This window comes from Periplaneta americana, chromosome 12 (genome assembly GCF_040183065.1).
Source record: "Periplaneta americana isolate PAMFEO1 chromosome 12, P.americana_PAMFEO1_priV1, whole genome shotgun sequence".
Taxonomy (NCBI): Eukaryota; Metazoa; Arthropoda; class Insecta; order Blattodea; family Blattidae; genus Periplaneta; species Periplaneta americana.
In genome coordinates this window covers 111,792,234-111,812,236 of record NC_091128.1, presented here as the reverse complement: position 1 = coordinate 111,812,236, position 20,003 = coordinate 111,792,234, and the positions used below count along the sequence as shown (strand labels likewise).

The 20,003-nt window shown below is 36.3% G+C and overlaps 1 protein-coding gene across 1 annotated transcript in view; it reads left to right on the top strand.

Moving 5' to 3' along the window:
* The first annotated feature begins 867 nt into the window (after positions 1-867).
* The window catches only part of LOC138710067 (hornerin-like), a 42,735-nt gene continuing 23,599 nt past the window's right edge, over positions 868-20,003 (top strand). The window contains exons 1-2 of the mRNA XM_069840710.1: positions 868-948; positions 3,175-3,622. Coding sequence (XP_069696811.1) covers positions 922-948; positions 3,175-3,622 — 475 coding nt within the window. The 5' untranslated portion in view covers positions 868-921. The remainder of the gene's footprint in view (positions 949-3,174; positions 3,623-20,003) is intronic.

Here is a 20,003-nt window from a genome sequence, read left to right as displayed (position 1 = left end):
TGGAATCTAACGTTGAGGTGGCTTACTGTTAGGTTTCGTAACAAGCTGTTTTTTTACGGTGATGGGTTGTTAACCCTTCGCCCAACCCCCAAGCTGGTAACAGTAACAAATATAAATGCCATTCGGGAGGAAATTAAACGCAGAATAAATATGGGAAATGCGTGTTATTATTCGGTTGAGAAGCTTTTGTCATCTAGTCTGCTGTCAAAAAATCTGAAAGTTAGAATTTATAACACAGTTATATTACCGGTTGTTCTGTATGGTTGTGAAACTTGGACTCTCACTTTGAGAGAGGAACAGAGATTAAGGGTGTTTGAGAATAAGGTTCTTAGGAAAATATTTGGGGCTAAGAGGGATGAAGTTACAGGAGAATGGAGAAAGTTACACAATAGAGAGCTGCACGCATTGTATTCTTCACCTGACATAATTAGGAACATAAAATCCAGACGTTTGAGATGGGCAGGACATGTAGCACGTATGGGTGAATCCCGAAATGCATATAGAGTGTTAGTTGGGAGGCCGGAGGGAAGAAGACCTTCGGGGAGGCCGAGACGTAGGTGGGAAAATAATATTAAAATGGATTTGAGGGAGGTGGGATATGATGATAGAGACTGGATTAATCTTGCTCAGGATAGGGACCAACGGCGGGCTTATGTGAGGGCGGCAATGAACCTCCGGGTTCCTTAAAAGCCAGTAAGTAAGTAACGTTGAGGTGGTATACCAGCACTCGACTTAATATAGACGCTAAACTTGTGCCACTTTCAGATTTATTACACATTGTTCTTGCTTCAGTGGGGGCAACGATGCGGATCCCGGGTAAATAAAGAAAAGGAAAGTGATTGCGGTGCGATGATGTATAAAACCGTAGTGGAACCTAAAGATCGGCTTGATTCGAGCTGAAGCGAACTGCTGCCAGGAGACATGAGAGGGCTACACTGCGTGCTTTGGGTGAGTGATCTCTGAGCGTCCATAGCGCACCGCACCGCACCGTAGACTTGTAAACAATGGGAAGATAGAGTAGAATATTTTTTTTGTTAACTTTTTGCCGTTGTCAGAGTTTGTCTTATTCCCTTTTCAGGATATTTTAACCTTACACATTTGACAGGCTTGCAAATTAATTGGATATTTTAACACCAATAAGAAGTATCTAAATCTAAAAGTGAAACTAGCTCCAATATACTAGGACTGTTCAGAAAGTTCCTGGCCTGACATAGAAAAAAAAATTAGAATTATTTTGAAACAATTTATTTTTCAACATAATCCTCTCTGAGATTAACACACGTGGTTCAACGGTGCTGCAATACTTTTATATTCTCCTTATAAGCATATTCTTCGAGGTATGCAAAAAAAAAGCCTCCTGCTGTTGTGTTTGCGCGTGGGTCCGATTCTCGCTTGGGCTGATGATCCGGTTGGGTTTTTTTCCGCCTAGATTTTCCCCCACCATAAGGCGAATGTCAGGTAAACTATGGCGAATCCTCCGTCTCATCTCGCCAAATACCACTTCACTATCATCAGTTCCATCGACACTAAATAATCCATTAGTTGATTCAGCGTGGTGGCAGCAATGGTCGCGTACTTCAAGCAGCGAAAGTAAGCTTTTTATGAAATCAACCTCGATATGGGAAATTATTAATAATGGAATTCCTCAAGGATCAATATTAGGTCCCCTACTTTTCCTGGTGTTCATAAATGATCTTGCCCCACTAATAAAAGATGTAGGTCATCCCATATTATTTGCAGATGACAAGTATAGTAATTACATCCAGTAATTCCAACACATTCCAATCTTCAACCGAAGAAATTCTTCTCAAAATATGTGATTGGTTCTCAGCCAATAAATTAGTATTAAATTGTAACAAAACTGACATATTTAAATCCTGGCAAATTTCAAGCGCAGTAATTAACAATAGGTCACTCACAGAAACAACTTTTCATTGGAGGACCGTACACTACACAAAACTAGACATGTACAAATTGGAAAAATCATATTAAAGAAATTATCCCCAAACTAAATTCAGTATGTTTTGCTATTAGTCCCGCGCCGTGGCGTCGTGGTCTAAGGCATCCTGCCTGGGACTCGCGTTACGGAATGCGCGCTGGTTCGAATCATCATGGAGGAAGAAATTTTCTCATGAAATTTCGGCCAGTGTATGGGACCGGTGCCCACCCAGAATCGTGATGCGCTTGGGGAGCTACGATAGGTAGCGAAAATCCGGTTTCGCAAACCAGCTATAAAGGCTGGGGGATCATCGTGCTAACGACACGAACCGCCTTTCTGGTTGGATTATCGTCCACCTCTGCTTCGGCATGTGGCCGTGAGGCCAGCAGCCGGCTGGTCGGTCTTAGCCCTTCATGGGCTGTAGTGTCATGGATTTACTTTACTATGTTTTGCTATTAGATCTCTGCAATAAATACGTACATAAACAACTGAACAAATAAATATATACATAAGTAAATAAATAAACAAATACATAAGGATGTCACTTACTAAATGCGTCATACTAACGTGTGCAAATTATTATCAGACTCAAACGATAATATAATATATGATTCAAATAACATTTATTCTACAAAACTCATTTATTACACACTGTTTGCAACAATTAATATTTAGTATGAAACCCTTTGCTTTTATCATCAATTTTATGCGGTTTGGCATGCTGTTCTTGAGATTTTAACATTGTATTTTTATGTCTTCATCCCTGTGCCATATTTGGATAAGCGCTTGTATGACGTCTATTTTAGTGGTAATCGTCGTTTTCTCTCTCTCTCTCTTTCTCTCTCTCTCTCTCTCTCTCTCTCTCTCTCTCTCTCTCTCTCTCTCTCTCTCTCTGTTTACGATATACCAAAGATTTTCAATTGGATTTGCGTCTGGGCTCTTACCTGGCCACGGAAGGACGTCTACATTATTTTCAGCCGGAAAATTAGTTACTGATCTGGCTTTGTGACGGGTGCTCCATCCTGCATGAAGACACATTCACCATCAGGGAACCACTCCCTCATTTGTGGAAAAATTGGGGTTTCTGGGACTTTTTTGTACTTATCCTGACGCAGAGAGTCCTACAGAATTATTTTGCGGCCAGTAATTCATGATAATTATGAAAATGTAAAAAAAAAGTGGTGCTGGGTCTAATAATTTGCACACGTCTGTAATTTTGTGGTCATCTTTTCCAGCCCCTGATGGCAATGAGTTTAGCCATAGACGCTCAACTTCAAGTTCTTCCCGGGTTACCGCAGATACTACCAGTGAACCAACATCCTCTGCTTGTACCAACACACCAAGCGCATGTATTACGTCCAACTCTGGCTGGTGCACAACACCAGCTGCGTCCAGCTCTGGCTGGTGCGCAACACCAGCTGGTGCTGTTACCAGCACCACAGGCTCCCGTACAAGCTCCGGCCGTGGCAAGTGTGCGGCACCCGTTGGTTTTGCAACCTGTACCCCAGCCTGTGAACCAGCGACACGCTCTCCTGCACCCTGTCGCACCACACGGACAACTCCCTGTACTCAGTGCCGTGAAGCCAGCTCTGCAGACGATACTGGCGGCGCCTCAGCCAGTCCTAGCAGCCTCGCATATCCACGTGCCTGTCGCCGACATAGACCATAAGTATGCGGCAACCGGTGAGTACAACCATCACCTAATACAGCGAGTTTCAAAGATGTATCTGTCCCTTGTAAAGACCATACAACAAAACGACCAGTGCTGTTGATGGATCAATATATTTAATCGATTAACTATTTGAATTTAATCGATTTAATCGAGTTTTAAAAATGTTTCAATATACTGTAATACACAATTATTGTTAAATTTAACTTGTGTTCGGTGATAAGCATAAGTATTAAATGTTGTATATCTGTATATATTGTGTCGTTATATTACAAAACAATTATTTTAATTACTTACTAACATATTTATTATGAGATTTATATTTTATTGTGTCAATTTCTTTGGGAATTTTTGAGACAAACATAAATAACAAAAAGTATGAGGACTCACCTAGTTAATACTGCTTCATCCATGATTTTAAACTTGTGAGTGCATTCACAAGCTCCGAATTAAGTGTCGCTCTACGTTTAGTAACAATGTTTCCCTGCATTACTAAACACGAAAAAACTTTTTTCAGTCAAGCACTTCTCCACGATTGTTCAATTTAAATCCAAACGTTTCACCGAGTTTACCTCTCAAATTCTCATATGACATAATGGAGTTTACACTTTTCACAAACCACAGAAAACTGATTTTTTTCTTTATCAAACTAAACACATAAGCTCCATATACAAACTCAGTACAGAAACTGCAACTGCAAAACTACAGCGGTCGAAACAGAAGACTAGCCCCTATTGTAATCGAATTACCAGATTTTAGAAAGACAGGAAGGTAGTTACACTCTCACTTTCAGACAGTGTAGAAATGGCTATTTTATAAGGGATGAGGGGGTCGAATCCCAGAAAAGTGTGTATTACATATGGTAGGAAGATGAGCTGATAACAAGGTGGAAGTTTTCTTGGAAAACCATAAAACTTAATAAGGGTTTCGCATTGTGTTTCAACTTTCAATAGATGTAAACTAGGTCACTGTTCTCATATCTCAATCTCTTTCTGAGGTGTTTGTGCAAAGATTTTCGCCATGCTACCTGGTTTACAGTTAGAAAATAACTGTACTATTGTGATTTTAAGTAAGCAATTTTCGAGAGAGAAATATTGTCGGAATTTTTAGAACGAGTTTGTATTAACAAAATAATAATTAATATAAATTACAACCGATTAATTTTATTCGATTAAATATTTAATCGATTAATCTTAGAACAGAAATTGATCGATTAATCGATTAAATCCCACAGCACTAAAAACGACAGTGGCAAAGAAAGTTTCGTGCTTTCTCCTTATTTATCATCGTTATCATCGCTACCATCATCATCACTAGACCACGGAACTTTATGCACAAAAATACCTGAAATATGCACGCAACTATGCAGTAAAAACTATTGATATATATGCGATAAAAACTGAAATACATACAGTAAAAAATACATTTTAGAGGTTCAATAATACGATATAAATGTTAAAATTTTTAAGAAGCCATATGCACAAAAAACGATTTTCCCATTAGTAGAAAAACATTTCAGAAACCCATTTCTTCAACAAATCTTTTTTGTTACTTCTTTCTTTTGGCATGTCGGCGGTTAAACTTTTGAGCAGAGCGATCATGTACTGGTTCTTAGCTTGACTGTACAGTCAAACTTCACGAAATGAAAATTTACATTCCACGAGACTTCATTGTCACAGGTGTTTAAATACATTCAGTTTTGTTTCTAGGAAATCAGAGCGCATTAGTAGCGTTGTCTTTGTAGCAGTTGCATGACCTCAACAATGCGTGACTTTATTGCCGCAGGTATCTAACACATTCATTTTTGGTCGTACGAAATCAGAGTAAAGTCTGAATGACATCTAGGCGACGCGTATTTTCGCCATGGCTCCTGAAAAATTACACTTAACACGGCTAGTGTATACAAAGCAGCAGCTATACAGGGTGTCCGGGAAAGACCTGACGAAAAATAAATAACTATATCTCTGAAACTATTGCATTTATTGTCGTGATATTTTCACACTTACAAAGAGAAACACAATAAGTTTCAATGTATCTTTATATGAGCACCATTTGTGACCAGGGCTATGTCCAGGCGATACTCAATCTCCTGCCACACACACGAAAGCATCTCCGCTGTGACTAGGCCTATTGCTTCGTAGATTCGGCCACGTAACTCACGTCCTTCACAAGCCCCACAGAAAGAAATCCAGTGGGGTCATGTCCGGCGACAGTGATGGCCATGGTGTAGGTCCGTCTCTTCCAATTCAACGGTCAGGAAACGTGTCATCGAGGAAAGCACGCACATGGTTAGCATAGTGTGGGGGGCTCCATCCTGTTGAAACACGGTTTCTGGTGGTAGTTGTGGGACAACGTAATTTCGCAGCATATCCAGGTATGTGTTACCTGTTACTGTGAGCTCTTGTCCATTTGGAAACGACGTTGTACACGCTTGACTGACTTAAATTCAGCCAGTCATAAAACGCATTCTGCTTTTTCTACTGTGGCAAACATTGTTCGGCTGTTCACTTGGTACACGCACAACTTGGTTTTCCAGCTCTGACAGCAAGGCTATCTATATACGCTGCGCAGAACGAGCTTTTTCTCGATTTCTCCTAGCGCAATGGTATGCGCACGCGTGTAACATGCTGCTAGGTAACAAAACTTATTGAGTTTCTCTTTCTAACTGTGAAAACATTGAGGTAATAACTGTAACTGTTTCAGATATATAATTACTTCTTTTTCGTCAGGTCTTTCCCGAACACCCTGTATTTAGCCTCACGTTAAAGTGGAAAAACGACCCAACTTATACACTAGGGAGAAGTATGCATTGTCGTCGAAGCATTTTCATGTCATCAACAGTAATTAAATAATTATTGGTTTTATTTCTGACAATTTTTATATTTCTTGGAAATTATTCTTATTTTTATCAGAGAGAAATTTTAAAATTAGATAATAAATCGGGAAAAATAAGAAAAGATGTTAATATATGCATTTAATTTAATAGTGTAAATTTTTTATACTGAACAACAATGTAATTTTATTATCTCAACAATAGGATTTGCTCTCCACACAGTAACACAGTATTCGTTAGTGAACTCCACAGACAACAATGACAATTTACTTGGACTATTACGAACAATAATGAACTGTTAATCTTAACTAATATTTACAAAGCACTATTTACAACACAGAACGGTCAGTTCTCAGTTCACAGCTCGTTTGTCTTGGCTAGTTCTTCTAGCTCAGTCACTCGCGTTCACAGAATCTCGAACCCCAGACCTTCAGAGACGATCCGCTGAACTTCGAACTCAGGTCCCCCAACTGTGGTCCACTGCACTCGAACTCCGGGCTTCAGGCTCCACAGTTACGGACACAACTCAAGTCGCGCTCTGGTCTCGAAGCTGGCTTCACTGCTACACAAGACTAACTCGCTTACTGTCCAAATCTGCCTGTCACAACACTGGCTTACTGACGGGCTGAATCAATCGCGTTCACTTGCGGGTTGTATTTATAACTAAGCCATAGTTTCTCGAGAGTTCGCGGTCGGTCGACAGATGCCTAGAAGATAACGGATATCCAGACTTCTCTGGATCTTTCTCCTCAGTCACCAGCTGCTTTAATTTCCCCCCTCTGCCGCGGAACAGCGTGTCGCAACCTCCTCTCTCCTCTCCACGCCGAGCGCCGTCCTCCAGTGCTCCGTGGAGCCCGTGTCGACTCACGCGCGACCTGCTCTCTTGCGGGACGCTGGTCATGACTTCGAATCTCACGTCGCTGTCACAATAGGAAAAACCCTCGAAATATGAATGTAGATACCATGATCGGCAAAGATTCACTTTTACTTTTTAAACATGCCAAATCAACAAAAACATGTAATTGCGTGAAGATCCGCGGTCTAATCATCATCATCATCATCATCATCATCATCACCATCTTCATCATCATCATCACAGCTCCAAATGATAAGCTATGAACCGTCCCAACTTAAAAAAAAAAGAATAAATAATAATAAACTACACATCTTATCATTAAGCCTCTTCCACTCAGCTTGAAGTTTAAAAGAGATGTTGGTTGTGTCTGTGCGTCCGCTCTCGACGCACGCTCTAGATTCGTTTACAATAATTTTATATTATTTTAAGGTATTCTGTTCTTTTCCACCGTCGACAATGCCCTTGTGATTCAAAGGCAATAAATTATCCTGTTGCGTAATATAGTAATTTCACCTCAATACATTCAATTTTTCATTTCTGACATCTACAACTGCACTTCAACACTGGGACAGTAGGAATGCCATTGCCTTCCATAATAATTGTTAATTTATTCACTCACTTATTCACCCATTCATATATTATTTATTTATTTATTTATTTATTTATTTATTTATTTATTTATTTATTTATTTATTTATTTATTTATTTATTTATTTATTTATTTATTTATTTGTTTATTTGTTTATTTGTTTATTTATTTATTTATTTATTTATTTATTTATTTATTTATTTATTTATTTATTTATTTATTTATTTATTTATTTATTTATTTATTTATTTATTTATTTATTTGCTCAGTCACTCACCATCTATCTACTTACCTACCTATTTGTATATACATTTATTCATTTAGTCATTTATTCATTTAAAGAGTATACGGGAAAAACAATCTAAGTCATAATTCTCTTAAGGTTGATGTCATAATCTAATTCAGTACATTACTGAAAACTTTAGTGTTCTTCTTATCAAAACTGATAAATAAGAATTATCACCACGGAAACAGTCATCCTTTTCTACTTCTCATTAGAATCAATAAATATTTGTAGTAATATACTGATTTAGATGATGATATCACTCTTAAGAGAATTGTTACTTCGATTATTTTTCCCATGTACTTCTTATTTATTTATTTATTTATTTATTTATTTATTTATTTATTTATTTATTTATTTATTTATTTATTTATTTATTTATTTATTTACTAGCCGTACCGTGCGCTCCGCTGCACCCGTTAGAAATAAATATAAAGTAATTACATAAATAAAATAGGACATTTGATCCAGAGAACATTCGTGTTTGATACAAGAATAAATCGTTTAGTATGTTACTTAAATTAAATTGTATTTAAACAAATTAAAATGCGATCATTTTGATCCAGAAACATAAACAGTATTTTAGGAAATACAGGAAATGAATATACAGAATAGCCTATCAAGTTTTCTGTGCATAAGAAGCTATTTTAATCTTACCTGTCCTGGATTCACTCAGAAGTTACTGCAATAACATTATAGCATTATGTCCATCTAGAGAAACTGCACTTTCCAATGGTGAATTAATAATTAATTATACAAATCGGTTTATTCAGCTTCCGCTATTACTTCATACAAACACAGAAACATTCTCTGTAGGCTATGTTTCATAGCTTTCGATTGTTGTTGTCCAAGGCCCCTTATAGACGAAGTCATTTGTTTTTTATTTCATTACACCGCCTTAGATGACGTTGTTGTAATTGTAAAACTCATTTATCTCATTAAATATCAGTCCTATCAAAATTTGTCAAGGAATAAAACTTATCGGAAATTATTTTTAAAGAAACTTTTGTTACGCAATATTTTTCATGAAAATTAATAATAAGGGAGATATTTCGATTTATTTAATTCGAGCCCCCTTATAAGCCCCCTTTTAAATAAAATATTTTGAATGCCATATAGCCTAAATTCTAAGCTACGACGAACTTAATTATATTCCAATTTTCGTATAAATTGGTTCAGCCATTATCGCGTGAAAAGGTAACAAACATCCAGACAGACAGACAGACATACAAACAAAAATTTCAAAAAAAGTGATTTTCGGTTTCAGGGTGGTTAATTATATATGTTAGGAGCAATTATTTTTTAAAAATCGAAAATTACCACAAAAATTTCGGCTACAGATTTATTATTAGTATAGATTTATATATATATTTATTTATTTATTTATTTATTTATTTATTTATTTATTTATTTATTTATTTATTTATTTATTTATTTATTTATTTATTTATTTATTTATTTATTTATTTATTTTAATTATTTACTTATTTTTCCATTCATTTACTCACTCATTTACGTATTTATATATTTATTCACTTATTTATTTTGTTACTTAGTTACTCATTTATTTATTTATTCATATATTTATTTAGGTACTCATTCATTCATTCATTCATTCATTCACTCATTCATCCGTCCATCCTTCATTATTTAAAACAAGTTTACTGTACTATGCAGTATTTGAAAGTATTATTAGGTATGGATTACTTTTGTATGGAAATAGTCCTGATCTTCCAAACATTCTGTTATTACAGAAAAAGGCAGTTCGTATTTTAACAATGCCATCACCCAAACTATCATGTAGATCTCTTTTCAAAAATGAAAAGATTATGACAGTCTACAATCTATATATATTTGAACTCTGTTTGTAAACAAGAATATTAGTAATTATACGAGTATAGAAGATCTGCATCGTTATGAAACAAGAAATATTGATCAATTAAACGTATCATCTGTCAGGTTGCAAAAAACACAATCAAGCTATGTAATTACTGCAATAAAAGTATATAATAAAATTACTAGAAATATAAAGGCACATAATGAAACGCAATTTAAATTTCAGATTAAGAGAAGGCTATAAAATAATCCTTTTTATAATATGAATTAATTTTTTGAAAATGATGTAATATTTTAGTTTAATTTTATTATTTTTTAATCTTTTAATATTTTAAATATCGACACATTGTATTTTATATCATTACATTGACGAGGCATCTTGTACTATTGTACCTTCAGGCAAATAAAGAATATGTAATGTTTTAATTTTTCGATTGCATTCATGCGCCTAACTATACATTTATTCATTCATTACTCATTTATCCATTCATTCATTATTTATTTAATTATTTACTTACGTATTCGTTTAGTATTTACTTAATGATTTGTTCATTTATCCATTATTTATTTCAACATTTGCTTCTTTATTCATTCACTAATAATTATTTGCTCATTTATTCATTCCTATTTATCTAAATATTTACTCATTTATTCATTTTTATTCATATAATTAATCATTATAAATTTCATTATTTACTCATTCATTTCTTTGTGAACTTATTCATACAGTATATTCCTTTCCATGTTCATTCACTTATTTCCCTAATAGCTGGCTGTTCAGCTACCTGTTACTCGCTCCAACAAGTTACTGTCTCTAAGAACAAAGACTTCTGCGAGCCTTTGTGTCTCGAATGGGATTACAAATATGTATGTGTGTGCGTATCTAATGCTTACCAACTTCACTTGATTTGGGTTCCGCATATTGCGGATAGATGGCAGGACTGTGACCCATTCCCAATTTTTACACCATTTCGGCGGGCCACGCTATACATGTGTAGTATCAGTGAAGAGTTACGTTGTGTACTAGGATGAGTGTATGTGTAAGTGTAGTGTAGGGAATGAGTGAGGATGATGAAGATGAAGAAGGGAGAAGGGGAAACCCAGTACCGGTGTTTATCGGGCGGGACATTGAGCAACCCTAAGCACTTCAGCATAGAGAGACCAGCGAATAGGGATTATAAAGAATGGACACTGAGCGAATTTTCTTGTGTTTTGTTTCTCTGTGCGCCAGCGGATAGTTCCACTTTCAAGCGCTAGAGGTTAGTTTAATCGAGCATACGCTAAGATAATAATTGAGATTAGAGTTGAGACACAGGATCCAAACATCGCCTACCTTATTGCATAATCCAGTAACGCTTTGCTTCAAATAAATTCAAGTTAACAGCTTTTCCTTATTTCTCAGTGACAAACTAGTTGTAATAATAATATTTTATATTTCAGATGTCATAAATTATATTATAAAATAATATAATACATTATAAAATTAAGTATCGAATTCGTTTAATATTTGTATAATAATATAATATAGGTATATGGTTTTACTTCTCGTAAGAGTTTTGTTTTTTCCATTTTCAGGGCTATCAAATCATTACATATTTTAATTGTTGTTGGGGTCAACGTCTCAACTCTCATAAAGGAACTCTAGACATTGCAGTTAATGACGGATTTATTATTTTATGAATCCAATTTATTTTATTGTGTCGACTGCTAGCTGGTTTGATGTCAGCGCCAACTCTAGGGAGGAAGCAGAATCTCACGCTGGCTTGAAGGTCATTGAAATCAGTCCGGCTACATCAAAGGTACCGACGCGAAGTGTCCATTCTTTATAATCCCTATTCGCTGGAGAGACTTTTGAACACAATGTCAAAGACCCAACATTATTCTTCCTTAAAAAGAATCGCAAGTCTTGGACTAAATGACAGCTGTGAGCAGTATGGGATGATGATAAATGCAAACAAGACGAAGACCATGGTTATCGGAAGAAAACTAAATATTAGGTAAACTTGCGAATTCGAAATGAGGCAGCAGAACAAGTGGACGGCTTCAAATACTTGGGATGTACTGTAAGCAGTAACATGAGCTGCTACCAGGAAGTCAAAGGAAGGATAACAATGGGAAAGGAAGCTTTTAATAGAAAAGAAGTATCTTGCAAAAACATGGATATTACAACGAAGTGAACAGAAAAGACTAGAAGTATTTGAAATGTGAACAGAGCTTGTGAAATGGACAGGCAGTATAAGAAATGAAGCTGTGCCAGAAAGAGTGGGTGGAGAAAGAATAATGCTGAAACTGATCAGAGAGAAAAAACGAAATTGGTTGGGCTATTGGCTGAGAATAAACTGCTTACTGAAGGATGTAATGCAGCCGTGGCGAGAACGTGACTCGCGAGACATTGTGGCTCGCAGTGATAGCTGCTCCTAACCTCCGCCAACCCCCACCCTCTCACTCACTGGAGTCAAACTCCGTTCCATTTGTATTTGTCTCTGACCTGCGAGTGGCATATGTCTCTCTCGAAACCATGTACGAAAGTTCCAAGTAGGATGGGAGGACGCATTTTTTTGCTGTCAATAGGATGAGAATATTAAATGTATGATTTGTTCACTAGTGTTACGAGGAAAACGGTTGCATAACATAAAACGGCATTATACATGTTGCTGATGAAACATTAAAAAGTTAAGTGTTATCGTCATCGTCATCGTCATCATCATCATCACCTCTGTACGTCGACCCTTTTTCAGCAGATGTACGAATAATACGGTTAGCTCTTCAATTTGAACTCTGATTTACTATGTGATGTCAAATGAAAGCTAGATGTAAGGAATTGACAGTTGTTGAACTTTCAAATCTTTGCCAAAAAATAAATATCCGAAGCTTCGTTCTTTGGCTTGCTCTGTTGAAGCCATGTTCGCTACAACTTACGTTTGTGAAAAATTATTTTCAACAATTAAAATAGTAAAAACCAAATTTAGATCACGACTGACAGACAAATACCTTCGTGATCAACTACGACTGGCAGTAAGTGACATAATTCCTGATTTTGAAACTTTATCGCAGAGACATTCTGAAGACAGATGATTTTAGATTGTGATAATGTGTCCCATGTTTTATTGTTCATTTCTTTCTTCGTTACACGTACTAAACATTAGTTTGTAGCCTTGTACTGTATAAAATTATATAAGTGCTTGACGTAAGTAAAATGAAAATCCGTTAATAAGTCAGACAGTTGCTTTACTTCCCCTTCGAGTGTCCGCCTCCCTCCATAGGTGCTATGCATGTTGCAGGTTACACAGTGGCTCGGCGCACGATTACATTTTCGCCACCGCTGATGTAATGGAAGGAATGGTAAACGGAAGAAAACTTCGGAGCAAAAGAAGATATCAGATGATAGAGTACATTTATATTCAAGGATGATATACGGAGATTACGATAAAGGTGAAAACCAGAAAAGATTGGAGAATGCTGTGTTTGCAGTGAAACACCTGCCCTTGGGTAAGACACTATGAATGAATGAAGTCTTGGATCTAATTGTGAAGTGAACATGAATATAACAATATAACTCGGTCATCGAGAACGAGCTAGTGGAGCACGACTGGGACCGCCTGTAAGGTTTTCTTCCGTAAAGCCAAAGGACAAGGGAATGCTTTGCAGAGAGAGCCGGAATCTCTGATCAATAACCGAACTGTGTCCCGAGGAAACATTGCATGTCGCCCCGGAGCGTGGGTGAACAACACAGTGGGCTATGTAGTGTATCCAATAGTGTATAGGCTAGTATAGATAAAACATGGAATGGGAGGGGCATAACAAGAAGCACTACAGTCCGGTGTAACGTAACGATGTCAGATCTACATCTCTTCGCCTCATATTTTGTACGGCACCTACGATACAAACGAAATCTTCAAGTATTACGTATATACAGGGACATCATTTTATTTTTACTTCAATTTTTATTGTACCTGACTTTTTGAATGTACTTCACTCCCACCCCTTCTATTAATGAAGTTCAACCGTTCTCCACACAGATCAAAGACCGCATATACAGTCATAGTAGCCTTACGGTCATAGTAAACAGTACGTTCCTAAAATATGTTCACGTTTTCCAGTGACGAAAGAGCTTTCAATATTGAATCATTTTCGCACAGGTACTGTCGTCCATTTGCCTACGTCGCATCCCGGTTTCCCGCACCTGCTTCTATTCGCCTCTCTTTAAAGACTAGTGGCTGGGCTGTCTTAGCTCTTTTCTGAGAACATTAATTTCTGTTAGGAATTGAACGTCTACGTAATATTATACAACTGTTTAAAATAACTTGAATGAAAGGGCCTCGTTAAGTAATTAACTGTCACGTGATTTCCTCCTTTTCTACGACCGTGCGACATAACCACTTGGACGGACAGTAGATAGCATGTTTGAGTAATGTTATCTTTTCGGATCGGACAGAAGTGAAGATTGAATTTACAGTACGTAAAGTACTCTTTTATAGAGTAGGTACAGAATTATTCCAACATGAGTTACTGATACGAGGTACGATCCTGGTAATTGGAATTACATACAATAGTCTACAGTGCGATAATATGCACATTAGAACTGAAGCCTGTATCGAAATGAACGGCCACAGTTTTCAAAAATGTATTTAAATATCCATATTATGATTATTTTTCCAATTTAACTTCATTCTCTATTGTGTACGCTAATGTGCTGTAGACAGTATAATATACACAGCATAATGAATACGTCCGCATGGACAGCTCAGTTCGTGAGTAAAAAAACTCATTGTTAATACTGTACTGTATTTTGATTAAACAAAAACCTAATGAAAATTATCAAACTCAAAAGCGTGATATTTCCTAATTTACTTAAATGGATGAACTACTTTTCTTCCCTCCTATACCTAGTAAAGTGATTTGTTTGTACATTACGTCAGTATCATCGAACTCCAGTCGTGGAAGGGGGATAGCAAACGGTGTTTCCGGTTCTCAATCGATTACCGAAAAGTATAGCCAGGTTGATATTAAAAATGTTAGTAAAAATAAAATGATGTCGCTTGTAAGTTAGATAATAATGTTATTTTTGTGAAACTATTTATACTAATTTGTACTTTTAACGGTCGGCGGTTACTAATTTTTTAATTGGTTATTTTACAACGCTTTCGAACTGCTGTTATTATATAGTGTCTGAATGAGATGAAGATGAGAAATGAGTCCATAGTCCAACGACGAAAGTTACCCAGCATTTGCTCTTATTGGATTGAGGGAAAACCCCGGAAAAACACGTAACTTTTCCAAACCAGGATTTGAACCCGGACCCGCTCGTTTCACGGTCATGCATGCTAGCCGTTACTCCTCAGCGGCGGACCTGTGACTTATTATCGATCATTTAAATTCATCATGGACTTTCCATAATTCTTTGTTTACTTTGGTTTTTACTGGACCTGGTTTAATATCTTTATAGGTCTTAATGCCTCTGCTTGAGGTTCTGGCTGATATGTAGGGTAAGATTGCCTAATTCTGTGACATATTTAATAAAGTCTATAGTTATGCAAAAATTGTAATAAAAATTTTCAAATAACACTTAAATAACGTTATTTGGACCTTTAGCTACAGTTTTTACGACATTCAGTGTCAACAGTTCCACAAGTTTGGTATATAATATATGATTCTTCATTGTTATACAGTGGTTCCTAAATCCTAGACAGGGATCCAAATTCCGTGATAGTAGTTTCCTAATTCTGTGATAATAAAATAATCCTCATTAACTGCTCAGAAAACAAACGTGTATTTGGAGAAACACATTAAAGTAATGGTATATTGTTTTAATATGGATTAAGCAAGAAATTACAACAAAGAAAAAGAGCCAAAAGTGACAAATTTCATAGAAAATACTTGTGTAACTACAGGAATACATATTACGTATTAATATATTATAAACAAAATAAACTGAAAGTTAAATTCAATACAAAATTAAATTTGAATAAATTGAATTATAACACAATTATTTCTCATTATTTACGTTCCTAACTGCAGTAATTAAGTTAAATATATGCACTATTACTTTATTATAATTATAATTGATGTTTCCTATAACATATTTCTATTATTATTTCCACGAACTATTTTCTTTCATAGACATTAATTTTCACAATTTAGCGTTGGCATCACTGGTCTAGTGAGCCAGGAAGGAGAAATATGAAAATAAATCCGAAAATGGGAAAGCTCCTGTAGCATTTTAATTGTCTGACAATGTTTAAACAATCATACACAATGATTCAGCTGACTATAATCTACAGTAATATATCATTTTTATAATGCTATATTAATTCTTACCTTAAATATAAAATGTTTCTTCAGGAGCGGTCACAACAGAAAGAAAATCTTACTGGTCAACCACCTTTCACTGAACAAAGGCTTCTGCAGTCGACTGCTTCTATTCAAAAGGCGGGTAGTCAATAGAATTGAAAAGAAGACATCTCCTGGCATCTGTTAGGTATTTCAAAAATTTAAAAGTCAGAGACTACAGCTCCATGGCAGTCAATTGAAATTTTATCACGGGATTAGGGGTATCACGGGATTAGGGGTATCACGGAATTAGGCATCTTTACCCTACATTACATCTATTATCAGGCAGTACATCTCACTTGACGATGTGTCAGAGGAAGAACAATGTTTGTATGCATCTGATGTCTGATTAGTGTAATATGTAGCTAATCGCCGATGTATGCATTATCTCCTGACCTAGTTTCCTCATAAGTGGTGCCTTCTTTATATCAGTTGTGAGGGTCAGACCAGTCTTCGGACAGTTGACTAAACAACAATAGGTCTTAACTGTGTCCAAATGTTCACAATAATTAAATATCAAGGCTATTTTTCTCATATGGACACACGCGGTAGGGTCGCGATTAATTCGTGCTATAAAACTCAAGATCGCTGATTTGATTCGACAGTTATGGATTTTTTCTACCGATCTAATCCTTCCAGTTACACTATAGTCCTGTAGTTTACTCAGTCTCTAACAGAAATAAGTACCACCGAGATTACCTTGTTGGGGGTAAAGGCGGAAAACACGTAGTACCGACATCTCCTTTATTACCAATGTCAATTATCTGGAAATGTTGGGAATTTGCACCTTTAGCTTTTACTTCTCATATCTGAATACCTTTGCTGATATAATATAAAATACTTCAGCTACATCGTGTAAAATTTTAATAGGCCTATCTGCAGTTTGAATTTTTTTTGTTGTCTTTCTTTGTATATTAATGAAGATAAGACTAATGATTAGAGATTTTTGCAGGACACGATCTGAGTTAATATCCCCTCCTGGTAGAGTGCATTTTTTAAGCAATTTCGGAATCTTTCCTGTACCAGTATATAGTCTACCTGATATCTTCTTTCATCCCTTGGGCATGTCCAATTGTCCATGTGTATCTTCTTTGTTTATGTTGTTGGAATAATGTATTTCCAACAATCACTGCATTTCTTTTACAGAAATTTACCAAATATTATCCTCTGTCATTTCTTTTTCCCAATCCATATTTTCCAAATGTTCTTCCATTTTGTCCTTCTCCTACAACTGCGTTCCAGTTGCCCATTACGATTACGCATGCTCCCTTCTTCTCCTTCTCAACTATCTCTTCTATCTTGTCATAGCTTTCTTCCACTTCCTCGTCTGCTAATCCACTATGTGGCATATAAACTTGCACTAGCACTAAGTCCATTTTCTTCCCTTGTAGTCTGACCATTGTCATCCGGTCATCTACATAACGCACTGATATCACTTTATCTTCCACACGTGGTCCCAGTAATACACCAACACCATGACTTCCTTTGCACTCACCATTTGAATAAAACAACCTAAATTCATCACTCAACAACTCACCACTGTTTTCTCACCTCACCTCACTTTTCTCACATCCACTTTGTTCCTTCTCATTTCTTCTTTCAAGTTTTCAAACTTACCTGCTTGCAGAAGAGTTATTACATTCCACGTTCCAATCCTCAATTTTCTTTTCTTCTCTCTGTTGGGTTGCTTCGTAATGTGTCTTCTCTAGCATCCTCCTCCCGGACATCCGAATGGGGGGGGGGATAGTTTACGTCCGTGGGAAGACTCATTATGCCATGTTTGCAGTTTTTCTTACTTATTTACTTTGCAAATGGCTTTTAAGGAACCCGAAGGTTCATTGCCGCCCTCACATAAGCCCGCCATCGGTCCCTATCCTGTGCAAGTTAATCCAGTCTCTATCATCATAACCCATCTCCCTCAAATCCATTTTAATATTATTCTCCCATCTACGTCTCGGCCTCTCTAAAGGTCTTTTTCCCTCCGGTTTCCCAACTAACACTCTATATGCATTTCTGGATTCGCCCATACGTGCTACATGCCCTGCCCATCTCAAACGTCTGGATTTAATGTTCCTAATTATGTCAGGTGAAGAATACAATGCGTGCAGTTCTGCGTTGTGTAACTTTCTCCATTCTCCTGTAACTTCATCCCGCTTAGCTCCAAATATTTTCCTAAGCATCTTATTCTCAAACACCCTTAACCTATGTTCCTCTTTCAGAGTAAGAGTCCAAGTTTCACAACCATACAGAAGAACCGGTAATATAACTGTTTCATAAATTCTAATTTTCAGATTTTTGGACAGCAGACTGGATGATAAGAGCTTCTCAACCGAATAATAACACGCATTTCCCTTATTTATTCTGTGTTTAATTTCCTCCCGAGTGTCATTTGTTACTGTTGCTCCAAGATATTTGAATTTTTCCACCTCTCCGAAGCATAAATCTCCAATTTTTATATTTCCATTTCGTACAATATTCTGGTCACGAGACATAATCATATACTTAGTCTTTTCGGGATTTACTTCCAAACCGATCGCTTTACTTGCTTCAAGTAAAATTTCCGTGTTTTCCCTAATCGTTTGTGGATTTTCTCCTAACATATTCACGTCATCCGCATAGACAAGAAGCTGATGTAACCCGTTCAATTCCAAACCCTGCCTGTTATCCTGAACTTTCCTAATGGCATATTCTAAAGCGAAGTTAAAAAGTAAAGGTGATAGTGCATCTCCCTGCTTTAGCCCGCAGTGAATTGGAAAAGCATCAGATAGAAATTGACCTATACGGGCTCTGCTGTATGTTTCACTGAGACACATTTTAATTAATCAAACTAGTTTCTTGGGAATACCAAATTTCAATAATAATATCATATAATACTTCCCTCTTAACCGAGTCATATGCTTTTTTGAAATCTATGAATAACTGATGTACTGTACCCTTATACTCCCATTTTTTCTCCATTATCTGTCGAATACAAAAAATCTGATCAATAGTCGATCTATTACGCCGAAAATCGCACTGATGATCCCCAATAATTTCATTTACGTACGGAGTTAATCTTCTCAAAAGAATATTGAACAAAATTTTGTACGACGTCAACAAAAGTGATATTCCTCGAAAGTTACCACAGTTGGTTTTGTCCCCCTTTTTAAAAATAGGTACAGTTTTTCTTAAGAAAGATAAATGCGGTAGCTTCCCGTTGCTTTCCGCACACCAGACTCCTATTTCGCATCTTAAAAAGATCACAGGGGGCTCTAACGTGGAGGTGAGGAGAGTGAATTTGACTAATTAGGCCTCCGGACTTCACAGAAATTCATCGCCAGGCTTAAATATGAGTTATATCAGGGTTATTATTATTATTATTATTATTATTATTATTATTATTATTATTATTATGTAATAGTGGTATCATCGGATATCGATTTATAATACCTATTGCTTCTTTCAAGCCCTTTTTAAAATCATTATTCTTTGCATCTGTCTTACAGTCATCAAAACACCCGGTAGGTCTACATATTGATACAACGTATATTATTTTCTGTGTAGAAGAACTAATCTGGAGACATTGTAAATAAGGTGACTCATGATTTAAACTTTCTGTAACAAGGAAATGAACAAGCAAGCACGTAGCACGATTTTAATCCTTTAACTACTGTAACATTTCAATTTCA